Source organism: Notolabrus celidotus, chromosome 19 (assembly GCF_009762535.1).
Source record: "Notolabrus celidotus isolate fNotCel1 chromosome 19, fNotCel1.pri, whole genome shotgun sequence".
Lineage (NCBI taxonomy): Eukaryota > Metazoa > Chordata > Actinopteri > Labriformes > Labridae > Notolabrus > Notolabrus celidotus.
The window spans coordinates 7,884,722-7,910,527 of NC_048290.1; the positions used below are offsets into that span (position 1 = coordinate 7,884,722).

The following is a 25,806-nucleotide window of genomic DNA, read 5'->3' on the forward strand; positions in this document are numbered from 1 at the left end:
AACAGATCCAACAGAACAGTCATACTACATACTACCTTCAGACGCACTATGTAGTATGCTGTATGTACTGCATACTACATTAATAAGTAGTATGTAGCAAGCATTTTTGTAAAGAGCCCCTGTTTGCCCAACAGAGCAGTTCATGGAGCATTTAACCCCTTGCGTGTGCTCTGTGAATAAGACTGTCTTTTTGGCTCATGTTCACAGGTTTAGTGGGCACAAAAGCCGTGCAATCCTTAATTGAATCAGGCGCTTAATACTACAACGCGTTACTCTGTCACTTAATGCTGTTGATTTGGATGATATGATGGGCATTTATTCTTGGGGGATGGAAGTTCACGATGTAAAAATACTTTCTTTAATGTTACTCTGGAAAGCTTAAGAGAAGAGATGATGCATTGCAACTTTATGCAGGCCACTGGTGAAGGTAGTGTAGTGTGACACGCGGGGCTCAAAGCTTAGTTTGGCAGCGTCTCTGCTTTCCTCATCAGGCCTTGGCGTCTGGACTCAGGTCACAATGTTAAGACTGGATTACTGTGTTGTCTGGAGACAGTTCCTCTGGGAGTTATTTATGTCCATCCTTACATTAAAGATAAAGGGCAGTAATCTGTCAGTGTTTATCAGATTTGGGTAAACAAAGGCGCAGTTTGGCTGGAAAAGGATCCAGAAAGATTGGGCTGAATGTTTTAAGCAGGGATGTTTTCACTCTAAGGAAGAGTAATGGAATTTGTTACACCCCTGATTGCCATAATTATACATCAGCTGGTCTTAAAGCAGATTTTTAGATGTCCTCCCAGGCAGGAAGGAGTCTGTGGAGTCTCTTTTTGGGATGGAAGCTGAAGACTCAATCCACTGGAGGAACACTTGAGTGAGGTGGATCTTCATACTTGATATCCCTCTCAGCTCATCTGGGAATTTCTAGAAATGGTCTGGCAAACGCTACAACACCAGTCCCTGTGGCTGTCCTAGAGGATTTGATCTGATTGAATATGTGGGGGAGAGTGGAATAGAGGCAGGAGCAGGGATTATCAAAGGATTAGGGCTTATAGTGCTCTGCACTCAGTCACTTTCCTCGCTGCTCCTCTCCCTGGAGCAGTCAGAGAAAATGATGGCTCTTACATGGTTGGCATGCTTATGATCATAAGATCACCGGACAGTTTGTGCGTCAGTGAGAGGATTCTTTGATTTTTATTAAGTAGGTGAGTGTCAAAGATCGAAGGACACCATGAGAGACCCGTGCCGGATATGTGGCGTTCGTTTGGTGGGAAGCCAGTGTCGCTGGATCTTCAGCTCATCAGCAAAAAGGAAGCTCCATGTGATCTTGTCCCATGTGCTGGGCTGGGAGGTGACTCGTGATGGCCGTGGAGAGTTCCTCTGTGGGAAGTGTGTGTTCCAGTTGGAGAAGGTGGTAACGTGTGACGTTAACATCAGCCAGCTGCAAGACAACCACAACAGTGAAATCCAGAAACTGCAAGCGGAGAAAGAACACCTGATCCAGTGCATCGTCCACATTTACAGAAAGAATAACCCACAACTGGATAAGAGTGACTTGGAGAGCGCCAGCTGCAAGACTCTGCTCAGGTCCTCAGAGGTGGACAGTCCTGAAGATGAGGTTGTGTGTCACCTGGCATCTGAAATGCAGCAGTTCAGAGAGACTGGCAGTGGCCACACGGAGGTCCGCATCAGAAGGTGTGTGAGTCTGGATCGCATCGTAAGTAAAGGGGCATCCCGCCCAAGCACCAGGAGGAACAGGATTGGATCAGCAGCTTGGCTCGATAGCTCTGTGAAGAGTTTTAGTCTCCGAGGCACACGCCACTGTTCACAGAGCATGTACTGTGATCTGGTCCAGCGTAAGGGAACGCTGCCCAGACCGGGATTTAAAGGTCGCTCCACATCTCTGCAGTGCCTCAACAGAGACTTCTCCTTTGACACCACTCTAGATCCCCTCCCCAAATCTAAAGTCAGGGAGCCCAAGATGTTGGTTCCCAAGCGCAGGGTCTCTGAAGACCTAGGGGGGAAAGTTCAGGCCCGAGCGCTCCTCCACCGCTCGACAAGTCAGCCGTCTGTCATCTCAGACCTGATCCAGCTCTTGCGCTGCATCTCCAGGCAGCAAGTCTTTACTCAACCAGGGAGCCACATCCCTGTCCTGAAGAGGTCAAACACTGGCTCTTACAACCCCAGAGTCCGACGCAGACTCAAAGAGGCAGAGTGGAAATCTCTGCATGACCTTTCAGAGGAGTTTGATGATCAGTTCACTCCCATCAGAGTGAAGGTAGTTTTTCTGAAGGACTTTGAAATGAAATCCTGCAGAAATGAGCTGTGACAGGGAAGAGATCAGCTGCTTTACATGCTTTTATAACATTATTCTGTGTTTGTTTGTTTTTCTAGAAGCAGAGTGACTTTGGCAGACTTGAGTCCTGCAATTCGCTCCTGACTGAAGAGATCATTCAAGCAAAAGGCACCATTGAGAACCTCAGCAGAACACTGGATGAAACCCAGACTCAAAACAAGGTATGAGGGGAAGCCATTCTGCTTTTATAAATACTTCTAAACAAGACTGTGAGGTTTCTTTGTGTAAGATTACCACTTTGTGTCAACAGAGCTTGTTAAGAAAGTTGGAGGACAAGGAGAACGAACTCAACACTGAGAATAAAAACACTCTGAAGCGAGACAAAACCATCCAGGGGCTTACTCAGGTGCTCCGAGAAAAGGAGAAAGAGGTAACGTTCTTACAATAATGCTGTTCTCAAGACTTCACCTCTCTGTCTGTGTCACTAATTATGTATTATGCAACACTTTAACCCCAACCTGTCTGTGTCTGTGTCTTGCACAGATTGCAGAGCTGTGTCATGACATCGAGGACAGGGATGATGCTTTGGCCAAGGCAAGAGAGACAGCACATAAAGCCCAGCTACAGAAATACCAGGCAAGTCCTGCATCTGTTGAGAGAAAGACAGTAATTTAAATTTTAATTCTGCATCCAGCCATTTTAATCACAAACAATTCTTCCTTATTTCTCCCAGGGAGCAGAAGAACACCAGAATCTTTTAATGGAAAGGCAAACAGAGCTGGCTCAACTCCAGGGAGAACATCACTCCAAGGTGCTTGAAACTCAGAAACTGCAGCGTGGACTGGACAGGAAGGATCAAGAGCTGGCTGACTTGCAGCAGGCAAAAGAGCAGCTGGAGGTGGAGCTTGAGGACATGCAACAGCAGAAGAAGAAGGGAGACAAGGCCCTGAATGTAAGAACATCTCCTTAACTTCATTATTTTCTCTGGGGTTAAGCCTTCTGTGTGTTATCTTTGAGATGAGATTTGTTGGACAGAATTGTCATCTCTCTCAACAGGATCTGAATAATCAGCTCAAAAAACTGAGCGGTGAGATTGGAGAGAGGGAGAGTGCTCTGGAGCAGCAGTACCAGGACCTGCTGGATCAGACCAAAAGAAAACTGCAGTCCCACGAGTCCACAATCCAGCGGCTCACAACCACTCTGGCTGATAAAGAGCAGCAGCTACAGGTGACACAATGATATCTTCACATTTACAGATTGTACACCACAAGTTCTGACTTTGTGTGCGTGTTTTGTGAAGTGAAAACTCTGTCACTTAATATCTTTTTTACATTGCTCTTCTCTGTGTTCATCAGGAGTACATCAACATGGTGAGAGATATGGAGCAAAGCAAAAGCACAGAAGGGAAGGATAGTGTGCTGTCCAAGCTGCGGCAAAGGCTGAGAGAGAAAGAGAAAGCTCTGGAGGTTTGCATTCCTTCTGTGTAATCTTCTCACCACTGCGACTATAATCAATTTCTGACGTTGTCCTGTTTGCTTTTCCCTCACAGCAAGCGCTGGATGAGAAGTTTGCTGCCGTTGAGGAGAAAGATAATGAGATACACCAGCTGCAGCTGTCTCTGAGGGAGAGGGAAAGAGACCTGGATAGGCTCAATAACTTGCTCTCTCACAACGAGGAAACCATCAATGTTAGTATTTATAATGTTAGATGTTTAATGAAGAAATATCATCATAAACTGGAGCAGGAAATGTGTTTTTGAGGAATGAGTTACACAATGCATCCTGCTTTCTTTCAGAGTTTTGACTGTCTGATCAAGGAGAAAGACGTAGAGCTGCAGCATCTTGCAAACACCCTGAAGAACCTGCAGAGATCCAAGCAAGAAGCAGAAGACAACCTGAACAGATCGCTGAGGGAGAAGGACTCCATCATCAGCCAGCTCCAGCTCTCTCTGGAGGGCAAGACAAAAGATATGGAGGTCAGCTCAAAGAGACGAGTCATCTTAATCTGCTGTATTTTCAGCTCACTTTATTTGTGATGTAGTTATGTAACTCTGCTATTCTTGTTTTTTTTTTTAGGATATGGCTAACTCCATGCTAAGCCAGTCGCAGACTCATGCACATGACCTCGCCGAACAGATGGGCCAGAGGTTAAAGGTTACAGAGGCGATGCTGGCTGAGGCTCAGAAGGCCAGAGAGAGGCTGATAGCTGACAATGAGAGTGCTGTGGAGGGGCTGTTAGCTACAATCAGCAGCAAGGACAAACTCCTAAAGGTTAATATTTGATTAAAAACAAGAGGGGCCATGTCTGTATTTATTCCTGTATTTATTCTTACCCTTTGAAAATCAATAAATATAGATACTTACTTTTTTTTTTATATATACTAAAATTCACACATCACAAACTCTCATTGCTATCTGCTGATCTTGTGTTTCCCCAGGAGTCTGCAGAGCACTACAACCGCATGCTGTCTGAGCGTACACAAGAGATCCAGGAGCTGAGGAAGCAGCTGTCTGACTGTCAGCAGCAGCTCGCCGCTGCTGAGAGGCAGAGCACCACAACAGCCCAGGAGGGACATTTAGAGACTGCAGAGCTCAGAGCACTGCTCACTGACAAAGACAGCCTCATCAATGTAAGTTCCTCTGGGACAAAACACAATCAGTCGGCTGTAAAACGTGCCCGGGTTAGAAGCCTAACAAGGAGAGGAAGCCAGTAGTCCCCAGGAGAATTACCTTAACAATGCTCCTTTTCTTTCTGACTTTTAATGTCTATCTTTTAATTTCTGAGTGGAGTTTTCAGACTGTGCTTGTTTCTGTAATTTGCAGAAGCTGCTGCAGCGTGGTCAGGAGAGGGATCAGTATCTGGCAGAGACGAGGCAGAAGGAGGATCACGTGTTGGAGCTTAGACAGACGATTCAGATCATGCAGGAGAAGTTGGACGAGAGGGATGGTGAGGAAACGAGACTTTATGAACCCTCTAAGTTGGCGCTTATGAGTCAAAACTACAAGTTGGTCCTTAATTTGATTGTGTTCTCTTTCCCGTTGAAGCAGAGCTCGACAGGAGGAACAGCGAGGATAATACAGAGAATATTCCTCTTCCCAAGAAGACAATTGTTGTCCTGAAGAAGGAGCTGGCTCAGAAAACTGAGGCTCTGAACAAAGCACTGAAGAGGGAGAATGAGCTGAAGGTCCGTTAATCATCACAAGTATTTTACTTTGTTAATTATCACTTCACTCCCAACTTAGTCTTCTTTTAAGTCCCTGTTTTATGTTCTTTATATCTAGATTTCTTTGGCTGAGCTGCAGTCACTGCTGTCAGAGCGAGAGGGCCGCAATGAGGGTCAGGCTGCTAATATTGAATCCCTGACTGCCACTCTGAAGACCAAGGATGAGATCATCAATGTAAGGATTCACCCATTAACAGCCAAGATCATGTACTCAAAGAAAGCACAGGAGCTCTTTTTCTGACTGTACTTAAACTTCTCTGTGCAGGTTCTCCACCAGCGGCTCGGTCAGAGAGGGGACAGTCGGGCGGATCATACTCAGGATCAGGTCATCAGTTCTGGCATGGAGAGATCACTCCCAGGACTCCCTCAGAGAGAGAGAACCATGATCGGTGGAGACAGCCAGCAAGAAGTAAATTTTTCTCCTGAATGAAATACCAAAAATGAACAGATTGTACACTTTATTTGATATTAAGACAACTTCCCTTTATTATTTCTGTCTCCTTAAAGGCTTTTCCCAACCTGATAGCACTGCAACAGGAACATAACGCTCTGAACAAAGCCCTGAGAGCCGAACAGCAGCTCTACTCCAGCCTGGTCAGGACTGTGAAGGAGCAGGACAGGTAAGGGTTAATAGATGTAACCAGAAAAGCACTCAAGGTAAAGTTAATTTGGTAACTTTAATTGAATGAATCCCTCCATATTAATGCATGTATGTTTTGCAGTGCTCAGCGTCTCCATGCTCTGCAGCTGGAGCTGACCGCTGTGCAGCTCCTCAGGCAGCAGCTTGAGGACAGCATCAAAAGTAACGAGGAGCTGAGGGACGACTTGGAGAGAGAGATACACAGAGCCAAAGTCAGAGAAGGTGCGGTGCAAACACACGGGGTGGTTAAAGAATGAGAGAAAGGAAACAGAGAAGCAGAAAAAGGGAATATTTTATCAGTTCAGTCGTTAGTGGAGTTTAGAAAGTAAAACTCAGGGACACGTTTATTCATAGCGTCCACACAAACACACCTGTCTTCTTTGTCCTGCATGTTTGCTCCATTAATACCTCCTGTTGACAAGCTCACACCCCCTCTCTATATGTGTCACTTCATTCAGCACGCACACTCTGTCCTTCCACTCATCTTTCTGCACCTTTTGTTCCTGAAATCATCACCTCCTCATCTGCATGTCCGTCCAGAGTACAGTTTCTTCTGTCTGTAAATGTAATCACTCCTGTCTGTCCTTTATTAAAAAGAAAACTGAATAAAGGCTCCTGCTGGCCGCTCTTCCTGTCTCTCACTTGTAACATTCTGTGTGCTTGTTGTGTGTGACTGTCCCATTAAATCATTTGGTTGTTTGCTGACTGCTCTAACACCACTCTGCTTATTAACTCCAACCCATCAGAACATCTGTCATTTCACTGCACAAGCGTTCTGTTATATAACAACTTAAAACAGGGTATTACAGTCAGTCAGACTGCTGGAGAATCACATAGTTTCCTTTTTTTAGAGCAGATTACCTGAAATATATCCTTCTATAAAAGCTTGTCTTATCATCTTTTGACACAACAGCTAATTTAATTAAGCGCAGTTAGTGCTTCCAATGCAGTAAGACGAAAGGAAGTAGCTTTGAGGCTGATTCAAAGTGTCACAATACGACAAGCAATGTTACATCAGTGTTTCTCCACATGCATGTGAATTGCAGCCTCTGTCTGTCTGTCTGTCTGTCTGTCTGTCTGTCTGTCTGTCTGTCTGTCTGTCTGTCTGTCTGTCTGTCTGTCTGTCTGTCTGTCTGTCTGTCTGTCTGTCTGTCTGTCTGTCTGTCTGTCTGTCTGTCTGTCTGCAGAGAGTCAGGTGTATAAATAGGTCAGCTGTAAGTAACAGGCTCGTGGCTCACATACACTCAGTATTCAGTGCAGCTATAGCCCCAATACCGCTGATTTCATTTCCATGTGTCTTGTTTAATTTACAATCTGTGTATGCTGCATATGCACACACAATTTGATTATATTTAAACAACATTTTTTATGTGTATCAAGAATACCAAGACATGAAAGAATTTTAAAAACACATGCACCGCCCAAAACATCAAGTTCAGATGTTCTTTCATTAGAGGAAGATTTTAATTTAATTATGCATGATGGTATTTGCACCAGTCCTAATTTCTGAAATTTTTTGTTTGAATTGTTTTTTAAATGTATAAATTTTTTTCACTCACAAATTGTCAGACTTTTATGGTAGAGGATTAGGGACACTGAAAAAGGTTTTTATGGCCTGTAAAAATAAGAAAAAGACCTTTTTTCTTTCAACTCTGATTTTTAGAGTCAGAATTCTGAGATTAAAGAAATAATTCTGAGATTAAAGTCAGATATCTGAGATTACAATCAGAATTCTGAGATTAAAGTCAGATTTCTGAGATTACTGTCAGAATTCTGAGATTAAAGTAAAAATTCTGAGATTAGTCAGATTTGTGAGATTACTGTCAGAATTCTGATTAGTCAGATTTCTGAGATTAAAGTCAGATTTCTGAGATTAATCAGAATTTTGAGATTACAGATAGATTTCTGAGATGACAGCCTGAATTCTGAGATTACAACACAAATTCTAGGATTAAAGTCAGAATTCCAAGATTAAAATGTGCAATTCTGATGTAACAGTCAGAGTTCTTGGAAAAAGTAAAAACTCTTAGGTCATAGTCAGAATTCTGAAATGAAAATCAGAATTATCAGATGAAGGTCAGAATTTTCGAAAAAAAGTGACTATTCTGAGATTAGTTATAATTCTGAAAAAAAAGTTAAAACTCTGAGATTAGCCAGAACTCTGAGATTATAGTGAGAAATCTGAGATTACAGTCGTTGTACTGGCCTAACCTCCAAAATAATGTTTTTTCAGTCGCCCTAATGCTCTTCTGTAGATTTTGTCAAATTCAGCATTTTTGCATTGTCTCTTATTTTTCTCCAGAAATAGTTTATTTAAAATAAAAAAAGAATCACCTCTTGCAGATACATTCACTCGCACACACACTCGCTTATTCATTCATCATACTGCGTGCAAATTGAAAAGTTACTCCCATTTTGACAGTTAAACACTTTCCTGCACATGATGTGACTGTGTGTAACCCTCTCTGTGTCTGTTCAGGTCTGGACCTGAGTGATCCTAAAGAACTGGAGAGTGTGAGACACCAGCTGGAAGATGCACAGCGCTGGAATGCCTCCCTGCAGGCTCGCTTAGGAGCCATACAGAACCGAGGAGGAGGCGTTGGTGGGGCCAATGATGGCGGTAGGATTAAAAAAATATGTCATTGAAGTCTTATTCTAGAGTGTTTATAGAAGGGAGGCTTTTTATGAACGTGACTTTACTGTTTCTTTAGGTGAGACTTTGAGTTTCATTGGAGATCAGACTTCCTACTTGAGCATCTGCATGGGTGAGGGGCAGGATGACAGCTTGTCTCAACTCTCTGCGCAGGAGCTCAGGCAGAAGGTGACCTCCTTTTTAAACTTGTAATAAATACATTAATCCCATCAAATTAATCCTAACTAATAAATAATGCAGTCATTTTTAAACTAGTTTGAGGATCAGAATAGGTTAAACTGGGAGACGATGCAGTTTGAGAAATAAACCCTGCATGTTCTTAGGTGCTGGAGCTGCAGGACGGCATCAGCACACTGCAGACGTTGAACACCGAGCTGCAAAACCGATTATCACCATCAGAGAAGTCGGACTACAACAAAGAAGTCAAAGACGTGGCCAGCAGTAGCCCCTCCAAACAGGTTAGAGGCCACAAATAACAGCTGCATATGGAAGAAGTTGTACTCTCGTCAGATTATAGTTTTCTTCAGTTTCTCAGCAAATGTTTTTACAGAATCATGTCAGACTCATTGTCTAACATCCACCTGTATTAGCTCCTTTCTTACCTTCAACCTTAATCTTAACCTTTGCTCTGTCTAACCTCTTACTAATGTCTCTTTATAGAACTGTACTGTATGTCCTATTCTCTAACAAGTGTGTTCTTGTCTGTAGTAGAAGACTCCTTCTCTTTCTCCTTCACTTTTCCTAACTGCTCCCTGTGTTTCTCTTTATCTCTGTGTCCCATGCAATGATCTCTCTCTTCGCCCATGCTACATTAGACACGTCATACCATTCTGCTGTTGCTGTGCAGTGTTTTATGGATTCTGTTCCCTCGTTAAGTTTTTTTTTTTTTTACGGAGCCATCTGTGTCACACTCGCCTCCCATCCCATTACTCTAGCAGCTCGAGAAGACGCAGGAGACGCGGCCTGTGACTCGCAGGACGAAGACTCATCAGTGTGGTCAAGACAAAGAGAGTCAGACGGACATCAGGCTAGGACAGGTATGAAATCTGTTCCCACTGATGACCGTTTGAAGATCAGTAAATGTTAATATCTTGTTGTAGAGTAACATGCATGTTTCTTGACTTTTCCTTTTTAAGATGGTGTCTGGAAGGCTGTTGGATGATACGAGTATGATAAACCAGAGTAGAGAGCACACTCAGTCTGGCAAACACACCTTGCACACTGTAGACTCAGAGTCCAGAGAGAGGACCACAGACATAATGGCACTTACATCTCTGCTGGCTGATACCGGGGTCACATCTGTCTCACACCTTAGGTGAGTCATTTCTGCAGAAGAGTCTAGATTACATCTCTTACTTTCATTTAAACTTAAGTCCTAAAGTTAAACTTGTATTCCTATATTGCAGAGAGGAGCTGCTCAGACTCCGGGCAGAAATCGTGGAGCTGCGGGGTCTCCTGAAAGAGCAGAAATCTACCGAGAGTAAAGAGAGAGCCAGCACCGACGCCTCAGGGAACAGCAGCGACGGACAAGCGGAGTTACGAAAGAGCATGGAAACTCTTCAAGCTGAGACAGAGGCTCGCTCGAAGCTCATGTCTCAGCCAACAGAGGAGAGAGAGAGAAACTCTTATAACATGCCAGATGGGGAGAGCCCTGTCAGCTCCTCAGAGGGGGCGCAGAGTCCACAAACTAAAGGCCAAACACACAACAGGAGTGGGAAGATGCATGTTACAAAACATGGGGTCAGTTTAGCATCCGAGGAAGGGTGCATTACATTAATTCTACTATCATGTTAAATGTTTTAATAGGTGCTTAATTATCAAATAACAGCAGATATAGTAAATCTGTGACCTGGAATTAAAATATACCTTTTTTAAGTGCACTCATTTTGCTTCAGTATCAGTGCAATGCAGTGGTACTACAATTTTTCTTTTAATTAATTATTTTTTGTCAATTTTCCTGAGGGATGTACTGACGATATAAAATGAAAATAATGCACACATTTCATCGGTAAAACTGTTAACAAATTTCATTGCAAACCACCAACCTGTGATGCTGTCTCCACCTCATTTTCAACCAGCCCAGTCACAGGCAAAGAGGTGGAGCTGCAGCATTCCTGAAGCCTCCAGACAAACTGCATCATTGCACCTACCTGCCAGTCAAACTCCCATATCTCTAATCATGCAAATTTGTGCATAACACCTAGGGTGCACTCACACTAGGCCAAGCTGCCCTGTACCATACTGAAGCATGATTGTCCCCCACCCCAAGTCCCCTGCTGGCCTGCACTCACATTGCTCAATACCACGCCAAAGCCTGTCTATTCCTACAGGGACAAGGCCAAAGAAGTGTACCAAGCATGAGCATAGTACAGAGCACTCAGACTAGTCAAACAAACTGGACTTTGGGGTCGAAAAGTGCTTCATCAGGGTATAGATGTCCTAGTGTGAATGCACCCTTAACCTTGATTTAATAAGTCAACATTGACATTATAATGTGGGACCATGCTGATGTGTCTCTGGTCCATGTAACTTACAGATTAATCAGTTAAACTCTATTTTTACTGATTTTCCTTTTTGTTTCAACCGTAGGCTGGAGTGAAATCTCGTCTCCCAGTCCCTGTGAAGCTCAGAGTGGAGGGGAGCAGCAGCAGACAGTCTGTACACTCTGACCATCTGAGAACTGATGCACTTCAACACCTTCATGAGGATGATGTACATGGCTCTGAGCAACATCTGCACACAGACTCTGACTCTTCGTTACGGGGGTACACGTGTGGCAGCAGCCAGGTGGAGACGGACAACGTCTCTGAAGCAGAAACAACAAGGGACCACACCCCAGCCAACTCTGCCCTTCTCACTCAGCTGGAGCTGCTCCACCAGGAGTGCCAGGAGAAGGAGGCTCTGATCCACAAGCTCAGCGAGCAGCTCGCAGAGTGGGAGGAGCTCGACGCTCGGCTCCAGGAAAAGGACTCACTCAATCGGCAGTACGTGGAGGCCTTACAGGCTGCAGAATCCACCATCGCATACCTGACTGCCTGCAGTCTGGACAGCCAGGGAGGGTTTGGGACGCATGCTGCTGGTTTGTGTGCAGGTTCTGGCTCTGGGGGCTCAGATGCAGCCCTTCACAGCAAGTGCATGGACCTGCAAACTGCACTAGAGCTGAAGGAGGAGCTAAACAGCAAGCTCATAGATCTTCTGAGTATGGCAGAGAAAGCCATCAGCCAAAGTAAGAGCCATGATCCAGAAAACACTGATTTATGTTCACAGATAGAGACGGCCTTGCAGCAGGCGAAGAGTTCTTCAAGAAGACAGAGCCTTAGAGGTGTCTCTGGAAGCACAGATGACTCCATGCAGGAGCTGCAGCGACACGTGGACTGTTTGCAGGAGGCACTATTGGAGCAGAACAGACGTAATGCAGAGCTGCAAGAAAAACTGAGAGCTGCAGATGCTGCGGCTACAAACAGCTACAACAGCAGCAGCGTGGAAGACCAGAGTTCAGAATCCAAAAAGGACAAAGGGTCAAAGAGAAGTTCTGATGATGTCAGCTTAAATCAGGAGATGACTAAAGTTCTTAGAAACTGCCTGAGTGCTGCGGAGTCTACGATTGCCTCTCTGGCAGCAAACTGTAGAAGTACTAGCTCCTTTGCTTCAGGTAGATCCTCACAGTCCAGCTCTGAGCTGCAGATTCATCTGGAGAAACTTCAAAAAGCTTTGGAGGAGAGGAAGCAACTGGAAGAACCTACCCAGCTAACCTATAAACCCATCAGCAATCTGCCGGCTTCTTCATCTGGAACCAAGGGAGAGCATCACCAAGATCTCCACAACAACATCTGCCTCCTCCTCAAGGTCCTCGGTGATCAGCACCAGAGAATATCTGAGCTCCAGGCCTCTCTGCAAGAAGAGAGGGGCCGTAAAGAGGATAGCAAGGTCCAAGCGGTCCAAGGGATGTTGCAGGATGTCAAGGGATTACCACCAAATGTTCAGCTCCAGCTGGAGACTCTCCACAAGGCGCTGAGGGAGAAGAAGAAGGCGTGTAGAAGCCTGGAGGAGAAGCTGGCCTCTGCTCTTTCACACACACCCTCCCCTGACACGACACGGAGAGGTAAGAAGCTACAGATGCTTATTTATTGAAGTCTGAAGGACGACCATGAAGGAGAGATGTGTGCTCGTTAAATGAATTTTCCTAACCTAACATATATTGCCTCCAATGCCAGCTCTGGAGCAGGATGACAAAGGCGTGCAGGTGGATTTTCAGGACCTGGGTTACGAAACCAGTGGCAAGAGTGAGAACGATAGGGAAGAGAGCAGTAGCACAGGTAGACGGCTTTCAGACGGACTCTGCATGTCTGTCTGCTGCTGAGTGGACACTAATCTCACGTGTGGATAGATTCTCTGTGTGCATGAGGGGTGAACAAAGGCAACTTGTAACTCTGTCTCTTAGCTTGAAAAGTTGTTTTCACTTCGGGTCTCTTAACCTCACAATCTACTGGTTTAACTGGGTGTTTCTCTGCTGCACTTTCACAACAAAATAAAATAGGCTGTCAATATTTTGCATCAACAAATTCCTGCATGTTTCCACTCTGGAGTCTTTGGAATGTATTTGGAGCACGCATTAACCTCTCACTGTAATCTCTTCTTTCACAGTAGAGCTGTAGCTCAAATCACTTTGTTCCTCACTGACTTTGTTCTCCTCAGTGTTCTCTCCTGTTCATCATTTCTTTGTCCCTTGTGTTGCCAGATCTAGAGGTTGGTGTGAAGCCCAGCTGCAGTGCCTCTAGCCTGCCCTCTCTGCTGAAACACGAACAGGCCAACTACTCCTCAACAGACAACCTGGACTCCACCTCCAGCACCCCGTACCCGAGCTCCCCAGCTTTCAGCTCAGCCAAGGTAGGAAACATGTTTAGGCTGAACCCCCTGAGCAAGCCTTTTAACTGGAATGTGGGACAGCAGGTCTGGCAAACTGTCAAGAGTCTCAGTTGTGAAACATCGAACTTAGGTGTCTCTTTTTATGCCTGTCTGAAACCAGAAACCTTGAGAAATGGTTAACAAACTACATAAAGAAAAATATGCTCACGTGCAAATAGCATAAGTGCTCACAATGCTTTGAAGGCTTGTTTTTTTCACCTCTTTGGATAGGATAGCTGTAGAGAGACAGGGAAGGTGGGGAGGAGAAAGCAGGGGAAGACAAGCAGCAAAGGGTTGAAGCTGGGGAGTTTAACCTGCAATCACTGCAGCAGCAAGGACTTCTCATTCATTCATTCATTCATTCATTCATTCATTCATTCATTCATTCATTCATCCATTCATTCATAAACACACAACCATCTCGAAGAGAATGAGAATTCAGTCTCATTACAGAAGCTCTATGGGTCTACTTCAAATTAGAATCTTGTCTTAAGAAAAACAGCTGTTGGATAGATCTTGTGTTGCAACAAGCACTGTAACCTCTGTACGCCGGGAGAGCTATAACTGATATTCAAAACTGGAACTTCAGTGCTTAAAAGGTTCGATGAGAAAGCCCTCTTTATTACTCGCATGTCCATTGTGTTGTGTTGACCCACCTCCCCTGATACCACTAAAATAGAGAAGTATAGACTAAGGTCAACAGATCTGTGCTGCTTTTTTTACTTGGTTGTAGCTGTCTTGAAATGTGAAGTTTTTGTCTACATGTGTTTAAATTTAAGGAGCAGTTGTTTTAAAATGATTTAGAATAAGACACTGATTTTGTGCACATGTTGTACAACTGTTAAAATGCAAACACAAATATTTGTAGAGACTGAGTTAACCCTGTCCTCTGTGTTTTCAGGTCAGTCTGAAAGGCCTGCAGGTCTATGACGAGTATGGCGTGTCTGAGGACCCTCACCAGCTACAGGGACAAGTCAAAGAGCTCAAGGTCCAGCTGGAAACCCAGACCAAACTCATCCTGCAAATGCAAAGTCTTCTCCGTAGGAACTCTCTTTGCAGTGACCAAGTTGCCAACACTCCAGATCAAGTAACTCTCAGGGATCAAGAGGGAACGCATAGAGACAACCATGGCCAGGATAGAGGCTACAGAAGTGGGCAGCCTGGGGAGAAAAAGGAGGGGGAGAACCAGGCGTTGAAGGATAAAACCAGCCATCTGAATGTGGAAGTGGAAGGAGAGAAGATGCAGAGCAGAAGATTGAGTGATCAGCTGCAGCAGACACGCAGCCGCTCTACATCTCCTGCTAGGTTATTAGTCTCTTTCATTGTCATTTTGAAATATATTTCACAGTCAGTCATTTTAACCATCCCCCCCTGACTTGTCTCCATCCTGCTTTGTCCCCCAGACTGGACTCCCTGGTGCAGTCACAGGCCAGGGAGCTGTCACAACTGAGGCAGCAGATTAAAGAGAGCCGCAGGCTGGGATCCATGCAGCGCCGGCAGCTGGAGGAGCTGAACAAGGCCTTCAGGGAGCTGCTGCAGACAAACAAAGTGGACTACTACATGGGCGAGGTGGTGAAAGAGCAACTGGACAAGAGCCTGGGCATCCTGGACAGGCTGGAGGGACGACTGGACAAAGGTAGCTGCTGCCTTCAACTTAAAAACAAACAAAACTCCAGCTGATGAATGCACAAAATTAAACTTTGTTGTCTTACTTTACAATTTATCTCATCATCTAGTAAATTTAAAACCTGTACGTTTAAAACGCACAGTTTTTGAGTCTTGTGAAAACATTATAACATGCATCAACAGAAAGCCTCAGCAGGGACAAAGCAGTCACTCGTCACTGATGTTTACAGACAGGTCCTTGACAGCATCTTTTCCTCTGTCTGCTAGGAGACTCTCATCTGGATAACGAGGACGTAGCGGCTCTGGAGCTGTCACGCAGGTACTCCTATAACTCTCATATTACACTCTTTTATTATCAGTGTCTTTATTAATTCACCTTTAATATATAACATGTATATGAATCATCTCAAATTGACCTATCATCCATGTTAATGTGAGATTTCTGGGATAATTTCTCATCCTGATACTTTATTGAAATCCACAGAAGAATCGTTTTGATTTCAGGGAAATATGAATATTTGCTTTCCAGTGGAGAACAAGATTAAAGATTGTAATCTCCTCAATAAACATTTGACTTGAGCAAGCAGCCGCAGGGTGAAACAGCCTGGATCAGTCTAACTGTGACAGAAAGATAACTTAGAACAGCCCAAAGTTTCTCATAAAGTTTGTGTTTTACTAAAGTCTCTGAGTGAGCTTTAGTGGTGTTTTTATGAAGATTGTGTTACTTTAAACAAAACCAGGCTGGCTGTCTTAATGCCAAGAGAAGCTAACCTAACAGTGTTTAATTGTAGGTGTATCTGACTCACCATAATTTGCGTTAAGTGACTGAAGCAGTTTTTATTTGACTCAGGTCATGATGTCGTGTTACCGTCTGAGTTTTCCGGTCATTAGCTGATCTGTTTTGGTTTTTACTCATGACCCTTTTTAACCCCACCCCCACCCCTCACCCATTCTCCATCCAGCCTATTTGCTGTATGACCCTGGGCGGTGCGTGTTTTGTTGATATTGAACAGTGTCCTGCTGTTGACCTCATTCTTTTTTCTGAGGCAACCAAAACATGAAGGTCAGGCCGGCCTTTAACTGGGTCACTGGTGTGTCTGAGAAAGCAGAGCACTGAGAGCACATGTCACTGCTCATCCATGAATGCATTTTTATATGAGCTTTATGTTTGTTTTATGAGTGTGCACTGAGAGGGAATGCATCCTTAGAGCAGATATGATGTTAGATTATCTACAAACATTTAAAAGCTCCTGCAGGAGAAGTATATTTACACTTCTACATGTTTGTTTCCCATCATTGGCAGGGAAAAATGTTCATCCTGGAACTCAAAGTTATCTCATGGAGTAGTAAATTTAAGCATCTGTTGTTCAAATAAATATATCCAGTACATTTAAAACACTTTTCACATTCAGTGAACTTTCACTTTTTTTTTCTTTCAAAGATATGTTTATTTTAATTTTTACACATTACATACAAAAGATAAATGTAACCAATTAAAGCAAGATATGTTTTTTTTTTATAAAAGAAACACAATAAGTGAATATAAGAAAAAGCTACCAATAATAATAAATGATAATAATTGAAAATGAAAATAGAATAAAAGATAAATAAATAGAAAGGAAAATAAAAATAGAAAACTACAATAAGATAAATAAGTAAATAATTAAAAAAGAAATGCAAAAGGTAAAGAAGCAATATGAATAACAACAATATACATATAAATGTGAAATAATAATAGTAAAAAAGTAAATAAGTAATAATAATAATAGTAATAATTTTAATACCAAAAACAAATTGAGAAATAAAATTTAAAAAACACCACATGTGATAATCTACAACGAGAACAACAGAACATGTTCTTCTTTGAATATAGGTGTCGTGCTATAGAAGGGATATAAAGCCTCTAAGGATCAAATAAAGAAATAATCCATGGAAAAAGAAAAAACTCAAAATCTGCAACCAGCTTTATTGAGGAACTTTCCCATTTTAATAAAGAAACAAACATCAAGAATAGAAAACTTTTACTGATTGTCCTTCACATGAGTTGATCCACGTTATTCATGCTCTGGGCAGTCTTGGGGAGCTCCAGCAGGGATCACAGCCGCTGCTGTGTCCTGAGGAGAGCGTGAGAGATCCTGCCGACAGCACGGCTAGAATCCAGCAGGAGATAGATAACCTACGTGTGGAGCTAGAGGGCGAGAGAGAGCTGCTGCAGCAGCACGTTAGCCTCCTCGTCCAGCAGAACCTTAACCTGGCTGAGTGCACCCGAGATCAGCTGGACCTGTGAGTGGGTCTGATCCAGAAAGACAGACAAATCAGCATGATGTTTGCAGTGTTGAACTCCTCTTTCTAATTTTCCAGCTGTGTGTGTTTCCCCTGATTAGGAGCACGTTTTATAGACTTTAGTCGTGTCTCTCTTTTTTCTGGAGTTGTGTGCTTCTCTTCCAAGTCAAACTTTTATTTCCTCCCAAAACACCCTGCTGGAATATCAAAGATGAAATCAAGATGTTGGAGACCAAATATTTACATGACTAACTCCCCTTCTCCTTCGTCTTTTCCCTCCCAGGCTGGCTAAAGAGCTGCAGGAAAAGAACCGTGTGATCCAGAGCCTGCAGAGCCAGTTAAGAGGCCAAAGTCCCAGCAGCCACCACAGCTCACACTCGGATCTGTACTCAGACAGAAACTCCTCCTCTTCCTGCTACAGCAGCCCGACCACACAGGGCGGCAGTCGAACCCACAGTAAGAACAAAGACACGGTTCAATGGAAGTTTGCTCCTAACAATAGACTCAGATTATGAGTTAGTGTTTAAACCATTGAGGAGAGGCCCTGTTAAAACTGATGGGTTAAATGAAGCCTCAGTTGACTCCATTAAATATGCATATTTCTCTGCCTCAGTGTATCTTTGAGTTTACCTGAGTCCTTCTCCACCTGTGGGCCTGCTCTAGTCCCAGCCTGTAGTGGCACTTATTTTCCACTCAGATCCATTCTGCTGCAGCGAGGCATCCCACAGGACAAAGCTCGCCTGCCAAGGACAGAGGGGGCGTCCTGTTTCAATCCGCCTCCACTTAAAGCTGCATTATTCAGAGGAACCTATCCGGTTCAGCCTTCAAACTGTGCATCCCTGGAGAAAATAGACAGTGAGGGCTGTTAGAGAGAGCAGTGGAGCATGTGGTCATGGTAGAGGTCCTGAAGATCTCATAACCTACATTTCCCCTCATTGCAACAACACTTGATCTGATTGGCTCCTCGTGTTGTCTCTTAATCAGGGGTTACTTGAGTAGTTTTGGAGGAGACGACAGTGGATTCAGTTTGCAACTATCATATTAAAGATGGAGTATGATCTAGTGTTGATTTTGGGATTTAACAATAAGTGATGATGCTCTATTTACCTGTATGGTCTTCTTGTTTAGGTTTAGGTCAGAGACCCCTCGCCGATTGGACAGGATCAACCGTCCGTCCTGTGGGAGGAGCTCAGGAGGAAGGAGGCGTGTCTGAAGCCGGCAGACTGCAGGGCCTCCACAGGGAGAAAGGCAGGCTACAGGAGCAGCTGAGGGACAGCGAGGAGCTCAACGCCACCCTGCGCAGTGAACTGGACCTGCACCGCTCCATCATGGCCCAGACCAGCTTCCACCATCAGGAGCAGGATCACAAACAAGACCAGGACAGAGCAGGGCCTCTGGTGGACTCACCCAAACAGGATGGAGATGTCGGCTCGCAGAAGAAGTCTGCAGATGATTCTCGCACGATGAATTCAGGTGAATATACGATATTGGTAGTAAGATTTATCAAGTTCAGGAAGCAAGGTGATATAATGATCGCACAATAGACATTTGAATTAAAGGGGCATTCCACTATTTCTAATCATAAAGTTCATCCAACTTTAAACCTGGGCTGCACAAGTGATCTCTTTTTAATCATGACCAAGATTTAGTCTTCCTATAATTTAAGAAACATGATTGACAGTGATCATTGATGTTTCAAATGTCTGCTCTACCTTTGAACTCTGTGTGCGACTATCGGATATACCTCAGGAAATACATTACTGTAGTTCAATTACTTTAAGTCTTATTTTCAAACATACAAACAGTGACTTTAATCTGCTTAACTTGCTCCTCCTCAGTTCTCTACACACACACATATGACACAGGTTTTCAAAAGTTTCAATTGCTATTCCATGATGGCAACAGGTCTGTATCTTAATAGTCTAAATCTGAGAGTGCAGAAAAAAACGTCTACAGCAGTGGAGGCAGGAGGATCAGGTGTGTGTTAGTGAAGCAGAGGGACTGAGGGAGCACTGAAAGTGTTGTTGCAGCATTAATGAGCACTAACGAGCGTTAACGGGCATTAACAAGCTGACAGTGTCATCAATAATCAGTGAGCAGCCTATATGTCTTTATCATTATAAAATATGAATACAAAGTCAGAGGCCTCAAAGTGTTCCTTCTTTAAAGCTGAGGGACTAAAGACTATCATAGGTCACATCTTCTACTTTATCTTCATCAAATGAAGTCAAACTTCTTCTAAAGTAAAGCCATGCTGCTGTGGTAACTGAGCCCTGTTAGGGATCTTTATCTTTATTTTAATATGCTTCCTGCACTATGATGCTGTAGCTGTTGAAAGCTGTGGAAGCTGTACATTTTAAAGCTGTCTTATTTAGAAAATTGTGAGGGGCTGGTTTGATACCAGCATGCCAGGACTGATTTTGTTGTCTCAGTTTAGCCCTCTGGAGTAGCTTAACATTTGAAGTTATCAAAACAAAAACCTGATTGTCCTGATTAATAATTGCAATCTTAATATTGATCAAATTAATGCAGTCATGCAGCCCTGCTCAGAAGGCAGCCTGTGAGAACAGTTAAACATGGGTCTTTAAATGTCACATGTGGCTCATAGGAAGCTTTAAGAGGTCTGGAAAAGCAAATTAAAAAAAAGGTGATATCACAGATTTCATTAGGGTCATCAACCTGGAGCTTAAGATTGCAAACTTGTAAGCATATGGTCTTACAAAGCTTTGGTTTGCAGGCATAAGACATGTACAGAAACATTTCAGCAAGAGACTCATTTAAGAGCAAAATAAGAGCAAGTTGCATCAAGGGAATTGTAGGATCTAGATTTTTATTTCTGCCCTGCTTGTAGAAATAGTCAGGATATGTCAGCCTTTACTGCTCAGATTTGGAGAAACACTTAATCTACACGTTCTGCATATGTGTGACAGATTTGCTTGCAGAACATCTGCAGGAGATCAGAGCTTTGCGGCTGCGCCTGGAGGAGAGCATCCGCACCAACGACCTTCTCAGAGAGCAGCTGGAGAAGAGACTGGCCGAGGTGGAGAAAGACCCAGGTGAACAGAGGAAGCCATGATTATTTTTCTCTTCTTCTCCTCAGGTGGAAATTTAAACGAATGTATGTAGTGCTGTTGTTGTTTATTGAGGTTTTTTGTTGTGTCTTTAGCGGCCACCAACATCTTCATCCAAGGCAACGAGGAGCAGGGTCAGCTAGCCAATGAGATGCGATACCTCTGGGGACAAAACCAAGCCCTGAAGGAGCAGCTCAGCATGGGCTCCAGAGGTGAGACACACATTTATGTCCACAGAACACTTACACAACAATCACCTTAAGTCCTGTGAAGGAAGAGTGGTCATTATCTTTCCTCCCTCATCACTCACTGCACGTTTTTTATTCCCTCTAGACAAACAAAAAGAGAACGAGAAGCTGCGCGAGTCTCTGGCCCGACGCACGGCCAAACTGGAGCAGAGCAGGAAGGAGTGCGACATTCTGAGGCAGGAAAACAGCCGCCTGCAGGAGAGGCTGGAGCTCAACAACCAGGAGAACGCCGCGCTGCAGGATTCACTGCACTACAGCAAGGAAGAGCTGCACAGGTACACACATGCTGCACGACACACATATTATACCAGCTCTTCTTCATGTAACCTGAAGCCACACAGGGGTTACTAATCTAAAGAGACATTACTGTTAGCATTAGCCTGCGCTGTTTGGACGTCTTGGAAAGCAGATACTCTGTCATTTGTACGCTCGTTCATGAACGCGAGCACACATTCTGTAATGACGGTATGTGACCTCTTACCCTGACACAGCTGAGTGAGGCTGACACCTGAAACCTGGAGTCAGATCTCTTCTCCTCTCCCTTTCCTCCTCTCAGCTCCTCCTTGTGTTCTACCTCTGCGTGCTTTATTGTTTTCTTTTATGTGGTCAGTTCAACAGGATCTGAAATCCTTCCTAGGATAATGTCTGAAATGTAATAAAAGCAGCATTCCAAGAATTAAAACCCACTCAGATAACATCTCCTACAAATGATGCAATACAATCATTCACTATTTAATCATCATAGTGTAAGAAACATCCTGAAAGTCTGAATTTAAAGCAATAATTTATAGAAATAGTTCATGGGAACAAGCAGTTCTCTCAGCATGCTCACATTAGTTTATTTGAAGGAGGCCTTGATCTCCTCTATATCTTGATATCTTATTCGTGCATAAGATGCATGGTTTGTTGGGAACCGTCTTCATCATTGACTTACATGTGTGTTTTTCTTTGTTGTGTGTTTCCAGGTTACAGATTGAGGTGAAGCTCCAGAGGCAGCAGCTGTCTGACTCCCAGCATCTCCTGCAGTCTCTGCGTGTGGAGCTGCAAGTCTACGAGAAGATCAAGACGGACGCTCGGAAACAGAACGGTACGAATGACTTGAAGTGTGTTTGAGTTTGTAACAGAGACGGACGAGACAGAACGACCTCACAAAACTACAAATCAACAAAATGTAACACTGTTTTTGATTGGTAGGGCATGCAGGAAGAGGAGGAGCAACAGTCATGTAATGGTGCCATTTCCTGCTCTGTAAAACTAACATGATGTCCTCTTCCTTAATTGTCCCAGAATCCAGTGAGGCCGCCCAAGATCCCATGTCCGTCCCTCCGTCCTCTGGCCCCCTGGACCTGAGCGAGCTGCTGCAGGAGATCCGACACCTGAGGCTGCAGCTGGAGAGGAGCATCCAGACCAACACGGCTCTGAGGCAAAGACTAGAGGAACAGCTGCTCCGAGGACCCAACCGCTCTGAGACCATCAACATCAACTACCTGCTGTCCTCACCAGGTACACACACACAACACAAACAGCAGGTACACAAACACACACTCACAGTAATCTGCCGTCTCATGACTGTTTCTCTGTTTACATTTTGTTTTAGAAGAAGGAGGAAGATCACCTGGAAGGGAAGGCTGTGATCCTCACTCACTTCAGGGTCATACTGAACACACAGGTGTCCTCCATGGTGAGAAACCCTTTCAGGACACACAGAAGGTTTAAGTAAAGCGTTAAAGACAAGAGCACTGATTTCTGAACACCTGAATATGATCCAACCCTCCCAGGTGAGAGACTCCGGGCTCATTCAGACGGTGGCTCACTCAGCAGCAGCTCCAGCGAAAGTGTCTCCGGCGCTCCTTCCCGCCTCGTGCCGGGTCACCGCATGTGGGCCAACCGCACCGGCCGCCACGTCCTGGGTCTGATCGAGGACTACAACGCTCTCCGTAAGCAGATCTCGGAGGGACGGAAGCTGTCGCGCAACATGGAAGCACAGCTGCAGGAGTGTCTGCACGCCGTCAGACAGCAGGGCTCTGACAACAAGGTACTCACAAGTGTTGCTCTTCAATTCACAGCTTGCACAGGTCGTATAAAACAAGTCAAGTGTTAATACTCTTGTGTTTATCGTGTTAGGTGATGGAGCAGCAGCATCTGAAGAGTTTGTGTGGCAGTGTGAACACCATGCAGCAGGTGTTAGACGAGGCCGGTCGGCTGCTCAAACTGGTGTGGAGAGTCTCTCTGCCGGCCAGCCCCGCAGCCGGAGACGGAAGCAACAACCAGCAGGTGGTTACACAAACACACCACATATGATGCATACACTTTATAATAAAGCATCCAAGGAAACTAAAACTCGTTATCGTCCATGTCAGGATGAGCTGCTGAAAAACGAGATAGCCAGACTGAAGAGCAGACTGTCACAGCAAGAGAGGATGCTGAGCGGAGCCGTGAAGCGCCTGCGATCAACCAACCAGCTCAAAGAGGGAATGGAGCGAGTCATCATCGACCAGCGTACGATCACCTTCACTTTTCTATTCATGCAGGCATCATCTGTTCACTAGAGCTGGGAGAAGCTGTGATAATAACCATAAATCAATCATTCATTAAGTCAAATCAAGATATCTGACTCCATGTTTTTTCCCCTCCATGCAGTATATGTGACCCACGGGGTGTTGAAGAAAGCCCGGGGTAATCTAGAGGTAAGTCAGCCTAATAATTGAGGTAAAAGTAGTCATGCCCCAGTTGTTGAATGTCAGACTAATCTTCTTGTCTCCAGCCGTGGACTCTCTCAGTAAATCCCTCTTCTCTTCCTTCTCCTGCTCCATGTCATGTAATGATAGACTAATTACTGTACCATCTTTGGCCTGAAAGGTCGGTCTGGAGGACCAGACGCAGGTCAGTGGGGTTGAGGTGCAGGCCTTCAGAGTGGTGCATGAGATTCGTTTGACCCTTTTGGTTTGGTTTTATCTCCTGCATGACGTTAAAAACCTGCCAGTTGGTTGAAGTGATTTGGCAAAATCTGGTCATGAAATGAATTTCACTTTAGTGACTGCAGTGGATTCATTGTGAGATGCTTTCAGGTTAAGCTAACTGTACCTATTAGACTCTATATATGTATTTATGTACGTGTGTGTGTGTTTGTGTGTATGTATGTATGTATGTATGTTTGTATGTATGAATGTATAGACAGTTTATGTATGTATGTATGTATGTATGTATGTATGTGTGTATATATGCATGTATGAGTGTATGAATGTATAGACAGTGTATGTATGAGTGTATGTATTTGTGTGTGTATATTTGTATGTGTTTATGTATGTATGTGTGTATGAATGTATACAGTGTATGTATGTATGTATGTATGTATGAGTGTAAGTATGTATGTGTTTATGTATGTACGTGTGTATGAATGTATACAGTGGATGTATGTATGTATGTATGTATGTATGAGTGTAAGTATGTATGTGTTTATGTATGAATGTATAGACAGTGTATGTATGTGTTTATGTATGGATGCATAAAGACAATGTAAGTATGTATGAGAACAGTGTATGTACTGTGTGTGTGTGTGTATGTATGTTATTTATATGTATGAAAACAGTATATGTATGTATTTGTGTGTGTATGTATGAACTGAAAACAGTTCTAGTATTATTCACACTGTTTCCTTCTTACATACACAGATACATACATAAATACATGTTTTCATACATTCACACACACATCGGACACACACATACACATATATTTTTCATACTTACATAGACTGTTTTCATACATACACACATACACAGTTCATGAAGAGTTTGTATGTATGTATGAGAACTGTGTGCGTGGTTCTGTTTGAGGTGACATTTTAGGACGATTTTGCATTTATGAAGCATGATGAACATTTTCTATTTCCATGAGGCATCTTTAAAGGAACAGTTCAACATTTAGGAAAATTAGCTTATCTTTCCAAATGATGGCTTTCTGTTACATATGAAGCTACAACCAAACAACTGTTGTAGCATGAAAACAGCCTTATTCAGCTAAACTATCAACATAGCAGCCCCTCTAGGATTAACTGATTCCCCTGGTTTGTCTAAGTGTAGCTGTTTCCTACTAAGAAAGCTTCATGTGTAACAGACAGACACAAATGGGTTCAACAGAAAGCTGTTTTTTCCTAAATGTCATACAGTTCCATTTAACATGTCAGGTGCATGTGTCTGCAGACGGTTCTCAGATTGCAGTAGCTTTTTCTCCAGTGCCTTTAACAACATGTTTTTACCCTGCATGTCTTCAAACAAAAGCTCGTAAAGGGAAAGTCCAGTGTTTTCAGAGTGTTGTTTCTTTCTGTTTCAGGAGGTTCCAGTCAGTGGCCTGTAGGAGGCACTGTAGACCGTCCAGATGAGCAGATAAATGTCCCGTTATCCCAGAGGCCTGCGGACAGACACTCTGACTCCTCCAACAGTGACGCGTCTCTGCACTGCAGCTACTGAACCCCGCTGCTCCTCTGCTTCTTCAAACGTAGCTTCTTTACGTCCATCGGGCCTTATTCCTCCTTCCTCCTGCCTTTCTGTCACCTTACTCTCCTGAGATCGAAGCCTTTTTTTGTACGATAATTGCACAACCTGCTTGTTATTTGTTATTTTAGGTACTGAAGATGTAATTTTTTTGTTCTTTAAAAAGAAAAAGCTTTTGTAAATATTGATCCTGCGACTTTAATAGTTTATCCTCTATTCTTTTTTATATGATGCAAATTAGAACATGAAAGTGTATTTTATTACTGACTTTTTACTCTGTGTCATCGTTTGGAAGCGTATGTAAAGGACGGTTACCTTGTGTTGAAGAAATTATGTGCAAATGCAGTAAAGAACAAAGTTGGATGAAACTGCAC

At 43.7% G+C, this 25,806-nt stretch overlaps 1 protein-coding gene across 8 annotated transcripts in view; it reads left to right on the plus strand.

The window, feature by feature from the left end:
* Positions 1-25,805, plus strand: part of cdk5rap2 (CDK5 regulatory subunit associated protein 2) — a 40,509-nt gene extending 14,704 nt beyond the window's left edge. The window contains exons 10-50 of one of the 8 annotated variants that reach the window (XM_034709252.1): positions 2,389-2,511; positions 2,601-2,720; positions 2,834-2,926; positions 3,024-3,242; positions 3,347-3,517; positions 3,646-3,756; positions 3,840-3,977; positions 4,086-4,265; positions 4,366-4,560; positions 4,728-4,919; positions 5,113-5,236; positions 5,335-5,474; positions 5,572-5,688; positions 5,779-5,922; positions 6,021-6,133; positions 6,236-6,375; positions 8,633-8,773; positions 8,865-8,974; positions 9,130-9,264; positions 9,742-9,843; positions 9,943-10,121; positions 10,213-10,546; positions 11,396-12,908; positions 13,021-13,122; positions 13,545-13,693; positions 14,613-15,016; positions 15,115-15,347; positions 15,605-15,656; positions 17,904-18,076; positions 18,749-19,093; positions 20,551-20,676; positions 20,787-20,903; positions 21,025-21,214; positions 21,905-22,026; positions 22,227-22,442; positions 22,537-22,620; positions 22,718-22,974; positions 23,064-23,213; positions 23,300-23,438; positions 23,580-23,626; positions 25,272-25,805. In XM_034709252.1, coding sequence (XP_034565143.1) covers positions 2,389-2,511; positions 2,601-2,720; positions 2,834-2,926; positions 3,024-3,242; positions 3,347-3,517; positions 3,646-3,756; positions 3,840-3,977; positions 4,086-4,265; positions 4,366-4,560; positions 4,728-4,919; positions 5,113-5,236; positions 5,335-5,474; positions 5,572-5,688; positions 5,779-5,922; positions 6,021-6,133; positions 6,236-6,375; positions 8,633-8,773; positions 8,865-8,974; positions 9,130-9,264; positions 9,742-9,843; positions 9,943-10,121; positions 10,213-10,546; positions 11,396-12,908; positions 13,021-13,122; positions 13,545-13,693; positions 14,613-15,016; positions 15,115-15,347; positions 15,605-15,656; positions 17,904-18,076; positions 18,749-19,093; positions 20,551-20,676; positions 20,787-20,903; positions 21,025-21,214; positions 21,905-22,026; positions 22,227-22,442; positions 22,537-22,620; positions 22,718-22,974; positions 23,064-23,213; positions 23,300-23,438; positions 23,580-23,626; positions 25,272-25,295 — 7,764 coding nt within the window. In that variant the 3' untranslated portion in view covers positions 25,296-25,805. The remainder of the gene's footprint in view (positions 1-2,388; positions 2,512-2,600; positions 2,721-2,833; positions 2,927-3,023; positions 3,243-3,346; positions 3,518-3,645; positions 3,757-3,839; positions 3,978-4,085; positions 4,266-4,365; positions 4,561-4,727; positions 4,920-5,112; positions 5,237-5,334; positions 5,475-5,571; positions 5,689-5,778; positions 5,923-6,020; positions 6,134-6,235; positions 6,376-8,632; positions 8,774-8,864; positions 8,975-9,129; positions 9,265-9,741; positions 9,844-9,942; positions 10,122-10,212; positions 10,547-11,395; positions 12,909-13,020; positions 13,123-13,544; positions 13,694-14,612; positions 15,017-15,114; positions 15,348-15,604; positions 15,657-17,903; positions 18,077-18,748; positions 19,094-20,550; positions 20,677-20,786; positions 20,904-21,024; positions 21,215-21,904; positions 22,027-22,226; positions 22,443-22,536; positions 22,621-22,717; positions 22,975-23,063; positions 23,214-23,299; positions 23,439-23,579; positions 23,627-25,271) is intronic. The other 7 variants (XM_034709255.1, XM_034709254.1, XM_034709253.1 and 4 more) reach the window with 7 other exon arrangements.
* The last annotated feature ends 1 nt before the right edge of the window (position 25,806 follows it).